The following is an 18,958-nucleotide window of genomic DNA, read 5'->3' as shown; positions in this document are numbered from 1 at the left end:
GCCATTATATATCTTTTCGTTAAAAAAAAGCAATATCGATGTGAACAACCGAAATTGCGGTATTCTTTTAATTGCGATAATGTACGTCGACGTATTAATACAAAAATTAAAGTAAACATAAACGAAGATAAAGAAAATAAAGACACTTGTTTCTCGAAAAAACCATTTATTTTATCGAATAAATATTTTTCTATCTATGCTCTCTACCTAAGAAGTACACATTATACATATAAGTATGCATTTTTTTTCTTTGTCGTTCTCGTTCGGATACTGGAGAGTACACAATTCCATTACTTTTAATAATAGATACACTGACAAACAAACGAAGAGCGAAAAAGAAGACAAAGATAAAAGGACAACAAAAATAGAAAAAAAAAAGAATATAAAAGAGGTGGTTGCCTTTTCGTTCAAAAGACCTTAATTCTAAACGATAGTAAGGAAAAGAGAATAGCCTCGGTAAGAAATAGCATCGAAATATTAGATCTACGAATGAATAATCCAATCTTCTTTTTTTTAACAAAGCTCAAGGTTTATTTTGAAATCAAATGAAGCAAGTTTTTCACTCGAATTATTCGCTGTTGCTTTCTATAAATTTAAGCCATTTTTGAAGCAAGTGATGAATTCTGTCTTGGAAATATACAATATATCTTTGGATGCAATTAAATCGTTAAGCCATTTTTATATCTCTCATTCACTGATTGGAAGTGTATATTGGATAAGGATATGTTGCATCGTTCGGAATAAGCGGTAATCCGACAAAGTAATATCTGGTAAATATATTAGACGCCCCGGACATCCCGCCAAAACTCATGATATCTTTAGAAGCAGCGTGTGGTCTGACGTTGTCATTGCAACAATTTCACAGGACGTTCTTCTTTCCCAGTATACGGACTTTATCGTTCCAATTCTTGGCTCAAACTGATTAGCTGACGTCGATAACAGTTCGCAGTACTGTTCTACCCGGTTTCAACTTTTATATTCCGCCGAATGCAGGGCAATAACTGTTTTTCGAACCAGTTAAGTTTTCCAACCGATTTTACTGCTTCCTCAGGAATTTTCCCATCATTTTTTCGTCTCAGATTAATTTTCCGCAAGAAAGATTTTCTGTATTGCTTATTAAATATAGGAAGACACTCTCACACGTTGTCAGATGTGCACTTTATCCCTCGCCATGATCGATTTTACCAAACTGAATACAACTTGAGATTGTTACATTCAGTTTTGCGTCAAATCGATTTTCACTTCTAACAACTATATGCCAACACAATATAATCGCAAAAGAAAGAGAAAATCAATCAACTTTAATATTTATTTTTTAACCACTCATAAAAATTTGGATTATTCATTTGTACACCTAATATCTTTTTATACACTTTCCTCACACAATTATTTGTTGTAAATTTTGAGACGGTGCATAGTCAATTATCTATTTTAGAAAAGTTCACTACGGTGCACATAACTTGAAAATTCGAAGCCGTAAAGAATAAAAAGAGAGGAAATAGATGAAGAGAGCGAGAGCGAGAGAGAGAGAGAGAGAGAGAGAGAGAGAGAGAGAGAGAGAGAGGAAAAAAGAAGGCTGAATGTATTCAGATGTATCAAAAATTTTAACGAGTAATTCGTTAAATCGTATTCGCGAATTATCTTAAAATGGCGTAGGAAGGAAACCTTCATTATTGTACGATAAAATTTAATAAAAGACGCATGCCCGGGTCAGTTACATTTTTTATCTACAACTTAACCTATTAGATATTCACGTTAAAAAAGAGACGGAGCTTCGCTAATTAATTGGCTCCTCTACGAATTCTTCGATACGAATCGAAAAATTTGACAAAAATTATGCCACACTTGCTTGGATTACTTTATGTACACATTCACGGTTCATACGCATTCTCTCACAATCACTCGTAATATCGATTTAAAACCAAAAATAAAAGAAAACAAAAGAAAAGGAAAGGAAAGGAAAGGAAAGAAATCAAAAACGAATAGATAGAAGAAAGATCATTAAATTTCGAAAAGATTGGGGGAAGAAGAATGTTAAAAAAAAAGAGAATGTTATTTCACTGTACACCGAGATCTTTTGGCCAGTACGTCCTCACCGATTAACAATGATCGTTGCTACGTATATCATAAATGTAAGACGAACGATGTCATCATTTTTGTTATCGTAGCAAACGCTGTGGTATTACAAATCACTAATAGCACGAGAGAGAGAGAGAGAGGGTTGGGGGGAAAGAGAGAGAAAGAGAGAAAGAGAAATTTCAATAATCGAAAAAAAAGGGACGGGATCAGTGTGCTCGAACTTCGTCGTTAATGTCTCTACGTCCGAAACGAAGGAAAGGAGAAATCAAATTAAAAATAAGAGAAGAGATGTATGGGGAACACGTAACGAGGAAGAAATCAAAATGCCTTATAAAGGTCGTTCTCTTGAATCAGGAGCAAACGCATTGGCGCCTTAAAAATAATACCGTGACTCTAGGAACTATTCGCCTTGCTGTGGATTCATCATCGAGGTTGCCCGCTCGAATTTTTTCCTCTTCCATTGATTCCTTTCTATTCTCTTATTTCCATTTTCTCATTTTTTGTTCATTCCTTTCTCTCGGCCGCCATTTTCTACGCATCAAGCGTTCAAGCGCGCGGCAGCTAACACTTCCGAACAAGGCACTTTCAGTCTATCGGATGAAGAATTTTTTCTTTATTTTTTTCCCATGTTTTTCTTTTTTCCTTTTTTTATTTTTTCTTCTTCATGGAGAATTCACCAGCAACGAACCAACGACACACATCTTCCTCGTTCTCGCTTCTCCAGAATGGAAGTAATGGGGACTATGAGCATCCGCATCTTTCAACGACCATGCCTGGTAGCCGCGAGAAAACTATTTGATACTCGTTGTCAAAGTAGAGCATCGTGATCTCCGAAAGCTTTCTCGGAGCACAACATGGACCCGTGTTGTTCGGCGGTTCCGCCAAGCTAACTATGTGGGTATTCGGATAGGCTGGCAGAAAAGCCATCGGACAATCGCCCGAACAGTAATTCGCGTCGTATCTGAAACAAGGAACATGAAACAGAGTTGTTTTTATACCAATCATTGTATTTCTTACGTTGCTTTTGCTTTCTTTTTTTTTCCCGCCCGCGTTGATTTGAAAAAAATTCTGACAAACGCGTTTAATCATTTTGTTAAGGTATATGTTAAATTCGAAATTACACACACGCACACACACACAAACTCACTTTTTAGGCGCGATTATCCAATCCCAGCCGAATTTCTCGAAATCCACCGTGAGCTTGTACCGGCAGCACCTCGTCTCTTGGCTAGCCTCGTCGCAATTAAGGCCGACGTTTCTCTTAATCCTACCTCCTCTTCTCGTGTCCAATTCTTGTGTTTGCACTTCGAGATACGGAGCAAACTCAGCCCCGGGATTCGTCTCGACAAGTCTCGAATTCCTACGATGATTTCCACCAGGACCAGAAATTTTTAAAGCGACACCTAAGTTATCTCTAGGATGCTTGAACCATTCGGCCACCATTCTTCTTAATTCGATCGTGATCCAAGCACCTCTGCGACCGTTCGGTCGAGGATGTTTCGTCGTTAACGGTGGGCCCAACAGCGGGCCACCCGACTCTGTGACACCGCGAAGGATCCTTTGAAGAGTGATCGTCAAAGGACCTTCGTGATGAATCTCCAAATTATCCATATCAACTGAGTCGCTCGGCTCATCGTTATCCTGATTGGTACCCCAAACCCAAAGAGACAATTCTGCTCTCGTCACTCGATGCTGAATTACCTTGTCGGAGAACTTGAAGTACAACACGTCTAGACTTCCTTTTGAATGCCTTAGCCTTTGATCTGTCAACAGAAAATTAGCGTTTTTTCGTTATTTATTTAGACATATTCTAAAAATAATTAGAAGTTATTTCAATGTATTCTCTGATGTGTGTGTGTGTGTGTGTGTGTGTGTGTGTGTGACTTTTTGACGAATGCATTTAAAAGTATCCTGACATTAGAAAATTCATCGCGTACTTGTTAGAAATACTTGTTATTATGAAACACGTTGAAGAACCACATTACTCTGATGTAACGCTCACGATCGTCGAAGCTGTTAAACTGGCTTGATATAATCACTTGTATACATATATACAATTACCTATTACATGCAAGAATGATTAGAGGAAAATGCAGACTGAATATATGATTTCAATCGGAACATAATCGTTCCGTTCAAACATTAATGATTTCCACTAACGTAGTGAGAATCTACACAAGGATCGTTGCTTGTCACGAGGTTATCGGGATAGAAAAGATTTGCGATAATCGATGATGTATATGCGCACACGCCAATGATTAAAATGCGAGTCTCTTGCGATTATTACGAAAAGATTCTTTCGTTATCATACGTTACTAATCAGAACAGTGTACCGTATTAATAGAAGAAAGTCGTTTGCCGACATTAAAGAAAATCGTTTCGCGTAATAATACAAAGTAAAAAAAAACCTGCTTTTAATCTACCAGACCCGATCTTCGTTCGCAACAATAAAAAAGTAAATGTCTAGAGCATATTGGTAATTATTTCTAATCGACAAATAAGTTGCTGCGAAAGTATTTCATGCGATAAGATGCATTAGAAACTTTGTAACTAATTGCCGTTGAAAATAATAACTCTAAGTGATTAACGTGTTTGTAGCGTGTTTATCGTTAAATCGCGACGCATTAAAGTTTTTCTTAATTCGAAAGGAATGATTAGAGTGAAGTAGATGAATCTAAATATCGTATTAGCGAGTGAAATCAAATGGAACATTGATCATTTTAACGCTAAAAATTAGACGCTATTTTTCGTTAACATTTATTTAATGATTAAGATTTCAGAAGATATTACGAAAGAACGGATCTAATGTCAAATAGTTATACTGTAATCTTGTAGAGATGAAATAAGAAACGCTATTAAAGTTTACAAAGTATCTAAATTATCATCTTGTTCTTCTTCTTTTTCTTCTTCTTCGAAAGAAATGACAAAAAAGTAATTGCGAGTTAATCGGTAAGGCTAAATCCAACGGAGAAACGAGTGTCGATTCAAGTCATCCGGTCAAAGGGTTAAAATCTTTGAGTGTCGTTCGTTCACAGTAGCGTTTCAACTTGGCTTGTTCGCCTAGAAATGACAAGAAAAGGCAAACTGTCGTGGAGACAGAGAGAGAGAGAGAGAGAGAGAGAGAGAGAGAGAGAGAGAGACTTCGAGAAAAGTCACCATCCTGATTGATCGTCGTGAGAAAAACGATGCTCCGCGTAACGGTAAGACTCGCGAGGCGGGCTTTACCCTTCATGGAAGCGGTCTTGGATGGCCCGAATAGAAGTCATCACTACCGTCACCGTTTGCAGGTTTAACGGTCCTAAGAAATTTTCCGGCACTCGACCAAGAACATATCTTTCGCTTTAGTACGTCGCACCGTCCATTAATCCTTTCGCTCCTAACAAATTGGACACCGTACGTGCGATCTTCGCGATGAGTTTGTCCTAGGCCAATGACCAACAGACAAGTGTTAAACACTCGCGAGTGTTCTCGACCGAACAAATGTTTCACGTCAACTACGTTCATGTAAATATTACTCGCGATGAAATTTTATTAAGTGCTAAATTAATTTTCTCGATCGATTCAATTAATTTACCACGAATTTATTTATTTTTTTCTTTATTTTATCGGACACATTCTCTATCTCTTTCACTCCTTCTCCTCCTCCTCATCCTCTTCTCAATCACGGTCGCGTTCGAAAAACAATTTCGAACCGGATTCCATTCTCTCGTTCGTATAATTGTATCCTAAGATTGACACTTAATCGAGGGAAAATGATTATGTCTAGGGGAAGCATCTATGTTTTATCAAATAATACACACCATGACTACTCCTTGCACGATCGTAATCTCGAGTAATTATAGATTCAACATACGCTGTCGTACTCGACATTTATAAACTAATTTCTAACGACTAATTGCGTTAATCTTACAGATAGCAAGATCTTCTTATCCCCTTCGCTGGCGACGTCTTTCGGAAACTTCAGACGATCAGAATGAAGGTGGATCAAGTTTTCCCTTCCCGTCCGGTATAATCGACTTAAGGAAGACAAACCTAATCTCTTTACTGTGACTTCACCTTCGAAGTGCCAAGGATTCGTAGACGTGCACCTAGACGTCCTCTTACTCTCTCTCTCTCTCTCTCTCTCTCTCTCTTTCCCTCTCCCCCTCTCTTCCTCTTCTTTCTCTCGTTCTTGCGAATACCAGCAAAGCGACATTTGTCTTCCTTTATCCATGAAATCGTGCATCACGGATTTAATCGAATAACCATTGTTACACTACTACGCTTCAGCCCTCGTAAATTTGACTTCTCCCTCGCTAAACATGCATGAACCGTGCAAAACGACAAAATTCGTTCCATTGTATCCTCAATAAGTGCATGTATCTATCGCTTTTGAACAAATAAACTACGGCTATTTCATTTCGTTAAATATTTGTTTATTGGTTGCTGATTACAGGCTACAGGATAGTCCGAAAGAAAGAAACATATGATTTTGATGATTTTTAGAGTTTCAATCCGAAGAGAATTTTAAATCGGACTGTCTGGAGGTTGTCTGAAGGTTCTTGGAGTGTCTGATTTTAAACAGGAAAACGTGCGTCATAACTGAGGTGAAGAGTCGCGCTTTGACGAGCGAGAAAGAAAAAAAAGAAGAAAAAAAGGGGAAGAAAATGGCGAAAGAAGAAGCGAAAAGGAAGGAGGAACAACAAGACGGAAAGATGGGTGACTTATTTTGGTCCAGACGAACTACCGACCGTCTGGCTTGGCAAGTTCGGAGACTAAATTTAAAGTTACGCGAAAAAGGGGAAGAATTGTGTCTGGAGAAAAAGTCAAAGCAAAGTGAACGCGATTACTGAAAGGGAAACGACTGGGATCTTAAAACGTCTAAGGCACCCTTGAAAGCGCTCGAAATATTCTCGACATTCGTACGTTCTTAACGCTTCGGCGATTCGATTCAGAAAAAAAGCTGAGAAACTTGGAACCGTGACATCTCCTTATATATGTACATATAAATAAATCAGATTTCTTAGATCTCAAACGAGAGTAAAAGTATGAATGAAAGAAAGAACGAACAAATTTGCTGATATCGTTTAGATAGTAGACGACCTTTTGATATTTTTTATTAGAAAATTATGTAAACTTCCTTTGTATCCCTACAAATGAGAAATACAAAGAACGATTAATTCGAAGCATCGAAAGAAACAAAGATTTTTGAAACATATGATACATATGAAATATATGAGAAATGAGGAAAACTAAAAGAAGGAAAGATAAAATGAGAAAAAAAGAGATGATTCTGCACGTCTAAGAGATACATCTTCGTGGTTATGTTTTCGCTTAAGGCTGTCACACGACGTTTAAAGTCCGCTCAACGCCGGCACACGTGATGGTGCTTGGCGCGGATTTTAAATTTGGCGGCGCGCAGACATAAATAAATGTGTGGAACGTACGCCAGCGAAAGTGACAGAGGGAGAGAGAGAGAGAGAAAGAGAGAAAAAGAGAGGGGGGAGAGAAGAGGAGGAGAGAGAGAGAGAGAGAGAGAGAGAGAGATAGTTAATGGGAGAGGGGAAACGAAAGAAAAACAAAAATAAGAAAAGGACAGAAGAAAGACAATAAAGCTAAAGCGCTAAGTACATCGACGTTGTGCTTTAGCTCTCTCGAGATAAATATAGTGTCCGCAAACGGAGGTCACTCGCATCGCTGGACCAGCCGGTGAAAACGTTCTCTTCTATCCGAATCGAAATCCCTTACTTTCTTGACGAGTTGATGACAACGTGATCGAGATCGAAATTAATATATGACAACTTGTTCACACTTTAAGATTAAATCAATAAAATGATGATAAACTCTTTACATTTTATCTTTCCAACACGTGCAAAATTTAACATATATATTTATCTATTTATATTATAGCTATAATCAACTATATAGATTAATTACAAAATTACTTAGTTGATCCTTGAAAATGTTTATATCACGCACAAAATAAGATATAATCTATAAATTTGTTCTCTAATTAACCTATAAATCTAATTTATTTTATATATTCATTATTACGAGTAGTTTACACACGCGCGCGCCCGCACGCACGCACGCACGCACACACACAGAGAGCGATAACAAATAGATTGATTGTATACAATTCATATAAATTTATAGGAATCATTTTATCTTTACCACGAGACAATCTTATCTCATTTTTCTCTTGAGCGAGCACGTCATAACGTTCAAAACCCAAATAACGTGGGAATTTTGGTTATAAAGAAAGATAGATAAATAGATAGATACAGAGATAAATAGATAAAGATAGATAGAGACAGACAGATAGATAGATAAATAGATAGTGAGATTGAGACAGAAAGAAAGAGAGGGGGGAGGGAGAGAGGGAGAGAGAGAGAGAGAGAGACAGAGAGAGAAAAGACAGATAGACAGAAACACAGCGACACAGAGAATCAGTGGAAACTATGGAAAACAACGGTGATACCGCGATGTCGTGGCCCTGCCTATAAATAAACGAAGAAATAATTGATACGGAACGACCTCTCCTCCTCTCTCCTAGTACTCGATCGTGGAGCGCGAGTTCTCACTGCTATCGGCCAGTTCTTTAACTCTTCGGCGTTGCGGAACGCGTAAGGGCGACGACGTTTAAAAATATCATGCGACAAATCGTCTACGTGCAGCGCATGGCCACGTACCAAAGCGCGAGAGCGGATCGTATGACTCGTCGAAATTTAATACCAACCTTGCTGTTGGCGGATAGGATAGTCCGGTAGTCGAGTACACACTCGCACACCAACCAAGCTTTCGAACGTCTAACCAAACGTCTATTTCTCAACCTCCCTCAACTCAAAAATAATCATGTTAGCATTAGTCAACATCCAATCGATTCTTCTTTTTCGTCCTTCATTTTAAACGAGTGTTCAAAAGTGCCTAAGAGGGATCTCGGTTCTCTATCCAAAGATTTTAATAGATCTTCTTATACAACATATTTTTCATTGATTGGGTATACATTCAAGTGTCCAAAAAAAAAGCATTTTATATGAACATTAAGTGTCAACAAATGTTGTGTCTATATATAATATTATATTAGTGTTGAACCGTTTCAAAATGTTTTATCTTCATTTATAGTTTTCCAACTGAAAAGAGGAAACGCATTTAACAAGTTATGTTTATTTTATTATTCTTACGATCGTTAAGTAAATCGTTTGCGTAAGTATCTATATTAAATAGTGCATAATATTGTATTCTTGCTGGAAAATATAAAGCAAAAGCGAAGGATTTTAGCCATCGGGTACATTTTACGAAATCAACGGGAATTCCAATTACAAATGAACGACGAGACAGGTAGGTGGTGGAAATTAGCGAAGAACGAAATTGAGGGTCGACTGGAATTCCAAAGAGTGAGAAAAAAAGAAAGAGGAGAAGAAGAAGAAAGTTTTCGAGAACGTTGATTCGTCGATGCAATCGGCCCGAAGTGAGAGAGCTTCGCGTGAATCTAACGAAACGATCGTACCCACCTCACCTATATGTGAGACGAAAAACATTGAACGCCAAAATTTATGTTGTAACCCTACCCTCTTACCTCTTCCTCGCTCTTCATTCCTCGCTCCATCACTCCAACCAAAAAAAAATTGTCTCATCTTTCCCTCAGGGAAAGTTATCCCGTACGATCTAAAAACGCTTGATAACGTTCTCTCCAAGCTCCCAGGAGTTCTAATCGTAGCTAATCGCATGAACCATGATGTTGGCCAAAGTAAATAGTCCGCGGATTTACACGAGAAAATTATAGTACCAACTCACTGAAAACGCATTGAACGACGATCTGCGAAATGTCTACTTGGAAGATCTCCAAAATCCTTTTCGCGATGCTATGGAAAATATTGAGATTGCAAATTTTTCGTTCTCTTCTTCTCCTTTCTTCTTTCTTCGAAGAAGAAGAAAGAAAGACCGTCTCACACTCTCTTTCGCAAAATCTAGCAAACGAACGAAAGGTCGATTCGTTCCTTCTCACGAATGTGGTTGTAGTCCCTTTTCTTCGCTTTTGCCAGAGGGTCATTTATGTCGAACTGTGTACATGAAAGAGCGATGGGGTGCAAAAAGAGGCGTTCCTGCGTTTTTCTCTCGTCATTTCTTTCCTCGTGCGCGCCCACCTGTCGTTTCGAAGGGGGTGATGCGAGAGCTGTCACGAACGCACGCGATGTCGATGAAAAGACCCTGCGTCTATATGCATATGGACGAGCGAGCGAGCGAGCGAGCGAGCGAGCGAGCGAGAGAGAAAGAAAGAGAGAGAGAATGAGAGAAACAGAGAAAAAGAGAGAAAGAAAGAGAGGGTGAGTGGTAAGAGAAACGCGTGACCCAAATGTGAATTTTATCGAGTTACGCCGTTATACTGTCGAACTGTAATCGCAATTGCGAACTACCTTCATCACGCAATGGCTAATTATTTGTAGGCTCATTCCTTTTTACGTCCGGCTTTGGTCTGAACATCAAAGCTGCTTCGAACGATATGATTCCTTTAAAATAATCGATCCCAAAATAATCTTCGTATCACTTATAACCGATATTTTTCGAAAAATGAAAGCGAAAAGAGATCGTATTCGTTGTTTTTTCTTTTCGATATAAGAGCACAGATCAAACGTGATTCTATCCAAATCACAATTTTTTTTCATGAACCGAATTATAGGAAATTGTCCGGCGTTCATTCATTTGCAAAAATGTGACGAATGTTGTACTTTTCTAATTGGAAAAAAAGATGAAAGAAAAAAATACGAAATTTGCTCGATAATTAATTTGATACATGGAAGAGATCAATGGATCTCCTATCTACGTATCTAATATGTTTAAAAAAAAGAGAGAAAGAGAAAAGGATAGAAAAAACGAACGAATCTGCTTGATAATTAATGTGATACGTGGAAGAGATCAATGGATCTCCTATCTACGTATCTAATATATATATAAGAAAAACGTCGAGAAGGGAGATCTCAATCGGGATTTAACGAAGATATCGGATCTATATAAATTTGGGTATAGCTCGTTAAGCAAACCGTATTACGAAAGCCATGCGTAACGAAAATATAAATAAATAACGCACGGCGATAGTAAGGCGATATGCGAATCTAACTCTGTCTAATGTCGTAAACGTCGATGGAGCGGTAATACACGTTGAATTGTTATGTAATCCAAGTAGCCCTTAAACGCATTCGCGTTGCTGCGTGTCAGTGATATTTGCACTCTTAATATCTCCGAGTGAGCCGGGAACACGACAAACTGGTTTTCTGCATCGATCTATTCCGCCGCCACAGTGGATCGGTCAGAACGCGTATCGTTAGTACAAGAGAGCGCCGTTTCGATCGGGACCATCTCGGCGTTAGAATGTTAGATCTCGATTGCGCACGCAGAGTATTCAGGCGATTTCGACCGCGTCTTACTATATCAAAGAGTAAGGAGGATTGGCCAATCCGATAATCCGAAAAATGACATTAATCTTAAATCTTTTCGTGCAAATCGAAATCGGAGCATATATTGTCGATGACGTAATAAATTTCGATAAATAATCTTTCACAAAGAAAAAGAATATAATTGTTTGCAATGATAAAAGAAAAAGTCGAATTCGAAGTCCGTATTATCTGTTACAGAAAAAGCATAAGCGAGCACGCGTATTCCTCGAAGGAAAAGCGTGATCATTCGGATGTCAGTAAATAATATTGAGAACCACTAAAAGTGCGGCGCCTGTCTGCGAGTATGCTGACCGCAAGTGCCGCTATCAGAACTGTCATTATTATGTATCTGTTTCAGAGTTATTCATTTTGCGAAAGCGGGTGGATTTGAGGCTGCACGCGCGCTACAAGGTTTGGAGATGAAAAGATCGGAACGAGATCGCTCGATAGATAGACAAATATATTTTTACTTAATTATAAGTTGGGTGACCTTTACTTAATTATAGATTGGAAACTGTACTCGTACTGTTGTACTATCGTAAATCAAGTGAATACGTAATCAAAATAGAAAATAGAAACGCTGTACCAACGATAAACAACATTTAACCAAAAGTCATTGTCAACGTATCGTAACTTGTACGTCTGTATATATCAAGTATGTTTGAAGTATACATAAGTGAAAAAAAAATCCGCGATAGCGATAGCATGTACTGAAAATGAGTGTTTATGTGGACGACTATCGCGATACTCGATTCTTTTAATAACTCTTCACACATGAGATTTTGATTATTCTCGGTAATCAACGAATTACGTTCAAACATTGAAAATTATTATCAGTTAATAAAAATATTATTTTTTTCTAACCCACGTGTTTCTTTTTCTATGGACGATCATTACAGTCGAATAAATTTCGATAAGTTTAAATATTTCAATATTTCAATAAAATTACCAAATTACATGACGCAATAACGACCTAAAAATCAAATATTAAAGGGTATAAAAAGAAAAAAGATAACGTCAGTTAAACCATTCGAATATTCACTTTTCCGGCTCTTCTTGATGAAAGTTTCGTTCTTTTAAGCGCAGGATTTTACGGGTCATTGAATGACACGCATTAAATCTATCCAACGAGTTCTTAATAAGAATTATTTCATTTACATGTCATAAGATATGACGACTAAAAATATTACGAAGTATCATACGTCCCTGGAATCTCGGATACGTCTGTAAATTTGCATGAAATCGCGTTGAAAAAGACTCGTCTTTTCGGTCATCTAATAAAGTTACGATAAATATAATTTAGCGTGCTAAAGATAAATTGAGGATACCGCAAAAGTATATTATCATGACGAGTCAGCAGTTATAACGAACTTTTATAAAAAATAAACAAATAAAATACTCACAAAGATGAAAGTTCGAAGTATGAGGAGAAATCGATTCTAAACTAGAAGAGTCCTAACAGCGACCTGTCACCTACTACAGACAGCTTTAACGCGATAATGAGCGATGGGCCTGACCTAGGCTGTGCATCGGCCGTGACCTTCGTTACGAATCGAGGCCAGTTCGTCGTTCGTACTTGAAAATTCGTACACGCCCGTTTCAACTTGGACTATAACCTTATCTCAACAGGTTGATGTCTCTCTCTCCCTCTCTCTCTCTCTCTCTCTCTTCTCTCTCTCTCTCTCTCTCTCTCTCTCTCTCTCTCTCTCTCTTTCTCGCTCTCTTTGTCTTTCTCTCCCTTCTTCTCTCTGTCCCCTTTTCTCTGAGCGGCATAAAGCTTGAAATAAATTTATCGAGAAATATCAATCGAATGTATACACTCGGAAAAAGAAACAGAAATTTGATTTATCTAGAATGTTGGAACAGATTCGATGGTATTTACATTCTTACGTTCCAGAAAATGAAAAAAATTTCCCTCCCTTCCGCCGACCGCAATCACCCCTCAAAAAAGATAGAAAATCAATGGCGAGAATTAAATAGGTAAACAATTCGTTTTTGCTATTTGTACGAAACTTTTTCCACCGAAACGATAATGTAAACGTTCGAAAGTAGCTCGTTCAGAGTCAAGAAGAACAAAGAAGTTATTTCGGTTGAATATACGCAGGCCAGACGACAAAAACACTGTAAGGAAATGACTAATTCGTTAACCACAAATCGCGCATATGACAGATCGTTGTTAGAATGCTTACAATTCAATTCCAAGGAGTATATGTATATATCGTACGTACGTCGAAATTATTTCGCTTGCTCGTTTCGAATCATTTCTTTGCGTACACCTACATGTATATATAGATACGTACAGCATGGTAAAAATCGAAAGAGAACAATCTGGAAAACAAATCTGGAAACATCTTGTAAGTATAATATATATAGATGCGTGCATGCGTGCGTGTGTGTATGTGTGTGCACATATACATGTGTGTGTGTGTGCGCGCGCGCGCGTGTGCGTGTGTGTACATATGTATGTATATAAAAATTGTTGATGTTCACGCACGCACATTTGATCAACCTGCGACCGAGCGACCAAGATCGATCGATCTCTCGAGGACGTACAACAAAAAACTAACTGCCGTTTCGCCGAAGGAAATCGAGATGCAAGAATGAGGAATAAGAAGGAAAGAGAAAAAGAAATAAAGAAATAAGGAAAGAACGGATAAAGAAAGAAAGAAAGAAAGAAAATAAGAACAAATTTGTAAGATCGAGATCCAGAGATCGCGTCCTATAACAGTTGCAAAGCACTCGTAGAGTGATGTGGGTCATCCGAAGCGATAACCCCTCACGAATCTGATATTCCCTTCGCCATCGTCCTGTTCTCTAAAGATACTATCTGACTATCTTCTTCCTTCGGTGTGTAAAGCCCGTTTTCGATGTAATTAAGAAAGTAAAGAGCTTCTGTCTCATACTGACATAAACAAATCGAAGAGAGCGCACGATATCCGTTGTATTTTTTGTAAACTGATAACAGCAAACAAAATAAAAATATACATATGTAAAAATATAAAATATACAATAATATAAAAAGTATGAAGCAACAATTAACTTTTACTTTTTCTTTTTTTATTATTAATATAAATAATATAATGAAGATGATAAATAATAATGAAAAAAATATACTTCTCTCTCTTTCTCTTGTTTGTTTTCATTTTCTTATGTTTCATTTTCTTACTTCAGTAAAAAAAATGATATTATGTTCTTCTGTGATCAATTCGCAATGTCCTATTATCGACACGAACAAGAACAAAAACGCATGTAAAACAAATAAGCGAATAATAAGGCACGTAAAACCGCATTAACAGTTGAAAAGAATTCGTCATCGGTTCGGAAAACGTGTCTCTAAATGCTATTCGCAAGAACTTTGCCTTACTCTCCTAAGATAGAAGGATTACATATTCGTTCAAGCAGTTTGCGATATGTTAATGCGCGAATAGAATAGAATATTTAATCATCAATTCTCGAAATTCGCAAAGCAGAAGACAAATCGGGCTCTATATGCAATATTTTTTCGTTTATTATACACCTAAACAACTTTTCTCATCTACTTCATTAATTCAAATATTTCGATATTATTCTTTTGTATATAATCTTATTGTTAATTTATTCTACGTAATACAACCTTTTTATGTTTTCGATTAGCATCGCCCATTTTTAAATGACTTTGCGAACATAAAGAAGATACTGCGTTTCATTTTGCAAAACATACGTGAACGAAAGAATCTCCGAGCGCAGCTTTATCTTTCTCAAAACAAAGCGCACAAATTTCAGAGAGTAATTAGTTATCGTTGATTTGTGGCTCACGTTGACTTTTATACGTTTCCACAGACAGCTTGGACTACGTTCGCGGGTGATTCATTCTCGTAAATGTGCAACATTGTCAACGATTTAAATGTAAATCTAAAAAAAAAATATTTAAAACAGTATATATTTATGTATGTGTATATATGTATATGTATATGTCTACGTATACGTATACATGTATGTGTATGTGTACGTGTACGTATACGTGTATGCGTATGTGTGTGTATATGTATATGTATATGTATATGTATATGTATATGTATATGTATATGTATATGTATATGTATATGTATATGTATATGTATATGTATATGTATATGTATATGTATATGTATATGTATATGTATATGTATATGTATATGTATATGTATATGTATATGTATATGTATATGTATATGTATATGTATATGTATATGTATATGTATATGTATATGTATATGTATATGTATATGTATATGTATATGTATATATATGATATGTATTTACGTATGCATCTACGTACGTGCGCATGCATATGTGTATCTGTTCACCTATTACCTGTTACCTGTTACCTACGTACATGGAAATCTTTAAAATTATATATTTTTTAAAGGTTCGACGCGAAAATTGTTCTCAGCATTACGAACATGAAAAGACAACTTTCGTGAAAAGATCAAAAGAACACGTTGAATAAATGCCGTTTCGTGGAACGAGTTATACGTAATTATCAGTTACGCTATCGAGATTGATCTCGAAATTTTCAAAGTAACGCAGTACATCGATCAAGCCTATATTAAGTACGTTAATACGGCCATGAAATTCAGATTAACTGGAAGCAGGTAGAAGAAGCCGTCTGGTGGTTCGCGTCGATCATTTCTCGAGGTGTTTTTTAACAATACATTTTTTTAATATATGAATACAGGGAAGAAGAGTTAAACACAGGTTGTAAGGTAGCCTACTAACACGAGTACATGCCTTTTACCCTACAAAAGGTTCGAGGATAATCTCACCTAAAGGATTCGCGTAGGTAGAAGTAGTAAGTCGTGTATTCTTCTGAACCTTCCCCTCCTTCTTTCCATTTTTCTCGAAGGAAGAAACATGCATTATGTATGTATATTATATAGAGAGAACGTTTTTGACGGAGAGAAAGAGAGAAAGAGAGAAAGAGAGAAAGAGAGAGAGAGAGAGAGAGAGAGAGAGAGAGAGAGAGAGAGAGGCTCAATAAGTCCCATTATCGCCTTGTACGAGCCCTCACGCCTAAAGGCAAGAGGCAAAGATCGAATTTCAAATCGATGCCGTTAGAACCCAGTACGAAGAAGAAGAAGCAGATATAGTCCGATGCGTTCCACTGATTAACGATCGAACAACTTTCTTTTTAATTCGTTCCACGTCGATACGCGAATTACCTGGTCAATCCCTAGTAAGAGTATAAACGAAAAAGCTTTTGTCGAAAAAAGAGAGAAAGAGAGAAAGAGAGAAAGAGAGAAAGAGAGAAAGAGAGAAAGAGAGAAAGAGAGACAGAGAGACAGACAGACAGACGGACAGACAGACAGATAGAGAGACAGAGAAAGAGAGACGGTGAGAGAAAGAGGGAGAGAGAAAGAGTGAGAGAGAGAGAGAGAGAGAGAGAGAGAGAGAGAGAGAGAGAGAGAACGGCAATGACAATGGGGTACTCACGTGGTTGTGCCAAGGCAAAGACGCTCTCAGTCTTGGCGGCGTACTCATCGACTTCCTCGTGATGAGTGATACCAGGTTCTACGGGTTGAGGTTGATCGGCCTGCATCCCGTACATGTCCATGAGTTTCGAAATAGACGGGATTCTCGGTAAGGCCCTGCCAGTCATATTAGGTGCCTGCTTCAATCCGAGCTTATTGAGTATCTGTTCTTTGATAGCTTCGAGACTGAGAGCTCTGATCTCCTCGTGCATCCTACATGCGTTGCAAGCATTACCGGCCATCGCGAAATACCCGACGCGAGCTCTCTCGATGCCAGGCGCGTCGAAGGCACCGAGGAGGAGCAACGAGAGTATCAGGAGCGTTCTCGTGACCATCTTGCTCCCAAGGTCACGCTCCTGCCAACGAGGAAGCGTCGCTCGCGGGCTTCCGTCTTAAGCGCGATCTAACGATCAGACGGCCCGCGACGACGACGTCATTCTTCTTCTTCTTCTTTCTCTTCTTCTTCTTCTTCTTTCTTCCCTCCTTCCTTTTCCACTGTACTCTCAGCGCTTCTTCCGCTTCCGAATCCTCACCTCGAAAGAGGAAACTCCACCTTCCTCGAGTTTTCCTTTTCCTCCTCCTCCTCCCCCACCTTCTGCCTCTTCTTCCTTTCTTCCGGCTGGTCGCCGTCCTCTTCTTTCTCCACCACTTTCTTCTCCACCTTCCTCTTCTCCGCAACCACCGCTTCCTTCTCCTTCGCCGCCTCCTCCTCCGCCTTCTTCTTCTTCTTCTTCTTCTTCTTCTTCTTCTTCTTCTTCTTCTCCTCCTCCTCCTCCTCCTCCTCCTCCTCCTCCTCCTCCACCACTACCTCCACCACCTCCACCACCTCCTCCTTTATCGCAAAGCACCAGCTTCTTCTTACCAACTACGTGTGACCCCCGTTTCACGCTTTTCACTTCGAGAAACTTCCGTTTGACGTGTTTAGCCGTCGGTGATGTTATACCGGCCGGAATAGGCGACCACCAACCCGTCGTAGCACGATCGCGATCTACGCAATCCAGCTTCGCTCTCTTCCCTACGTCCTCGCGGTTTCGATCGGTGCCCGTTTTACCGATCAATTACATAGAAAAGTTGGCCTTTTTTCGACACTCACGAGTAATTTAGGAGAAGATGACAATGACGGGAGACGGTCAGTCGGTTCTCGCTCTTAAGGCACACTTTTAATCGGTCGGTAAATTTTTCCTCGGCACGTCACATCGCGAAAACGAAATAATGTACGCGTGGTAGCAAGGGTTGAAGCCAAATAGATACAATACACTATCTGATGAAAGAAACTCTGACTGGGGAACAAAAGGAGAGAAAGGATGAAAGAGAATCGAGAAAAAATATGTGTGTGTATGTGTATGTATCTGTGTGTATATATGTATATGTATATATATATGTATATGTATATGTGTATATATATATATATATATATATATTGAGAGAGGGTGGGAGGAGAAAGAGACGAAGAGTGCGACGAGCGGTCCCGCTGCACCCTCGTGACCTTCAGTTCCGGCCCGGTCTCTTCATCGTCGTCGTTGTCTCGAAGAATATCGCACGCGTACTCAAACTCAAAACGTAGCTTCTTCACCGATGCACCACCTTGGCCTGCTCTCCTATGACGATATGCATCCTCCCGATGAACATTGCCCCCCTTTTGAACGACCGTCACCGCTATTTCTTCTTTTTCTTCTTCCTCTTTCTCCAACTCCTCTCGCAAAGACAACACCGGCACGCTCGACCTTGGCAATTTTAGCAATCGTGAGTCTTTCTTCGATTCTTCCTCCTTAGATCTTTCTTTTCCTATATTATGTCAGGATCGAGATGATTCTCCAGAGACAAGAGTAGCGTACCCTCTTCTGAGGTAACAGAAAATGAGAGACGCTGATCCCCTCGTGGTGTCTATTTCTTTCTTTTCTCTGGGATGGCAAAAGAATAAAAGAAAAAAGAGATAGAGATAAATAGAAAGAGAAAAAAGAGAGAGAGAGAAATAAA

At 38.6% G+C, this 18,958-nt stretch overlaps 1 protein-coding gene across 1 annotated transcript; it reads right to left on the bottom strand.

Moving 5' to 3' along the window:
- Window positions 1-149: 149 nt before the first annotated feature.
- LOC122632540 (growth/differentiation factor 8) lies at window positions 150-17,683 on the bottom strand. Its single transcript, XM_043819446.1, has 3 exons — window positions 16,944-17,683; window positions 3,227-3,842; window positions 150-3,040 (listed from the first exon to the last, which is right to left on the bottom strand). Exons 1-3 carry the CDS (start codon window positions 17,314-17,316, stop codon window positions 2,821-2,823), a joined length of 1,209 nt encoding a protein of 402 aa, XP_043675381.1. The 5' UTR covers window positions 17,317-17,683; the 3' UTR covers window positions 150-2,820.
- Between the last annotated feature and the right edge of the window lie 1,275 nt (window positions 17,684-18,958).

The sequence above is a fragment of the Vespula pensylvanica genome, chromosome 10 (genome assembly GCF_014466175.1).
Source record: "Vespula pensylvanica isolate Volc-1 chromosome 10, ASM1446617v1, whole genome shotgun sequence".
Taxonomy (NCBI): Eukaryota; Metazoa; Arthropoda; class Insecta; order Hymenoptera; family Vespidae; genus Vespula; species Vespula pensylvanica.
Note: the sequence above shows the minus strand (reverse complement) of the source record. Positions and strands in the feature narration are given on the sequence as shown.

Excerpts from the sequence above, each read along its gene's own strand:
- LOC122632540 (XM_043819446.1), bottom strand. The coding sequence starts at position 17,316 with ATGGTCACGAGAACGCTCCTGATACTCTCGTTGCTCCTCCTCGGTGCC. Across the intron at positions 3,843-16,943 it reads CTTTGCCTTGGCACAACCAC|ATCAAAGGCTAAGGCATTCA; the intron begins GTGAGTACCCCA and ends TTCTGTTGACAG. Across the intron at positions 3,041-3,226 it reads TGGATAATCGCGCCTAAAAA|ATACGACGCGAATTACTGTT; the intron begins GTGAGTTTGTGT and ends TCCTTGTTTCAG.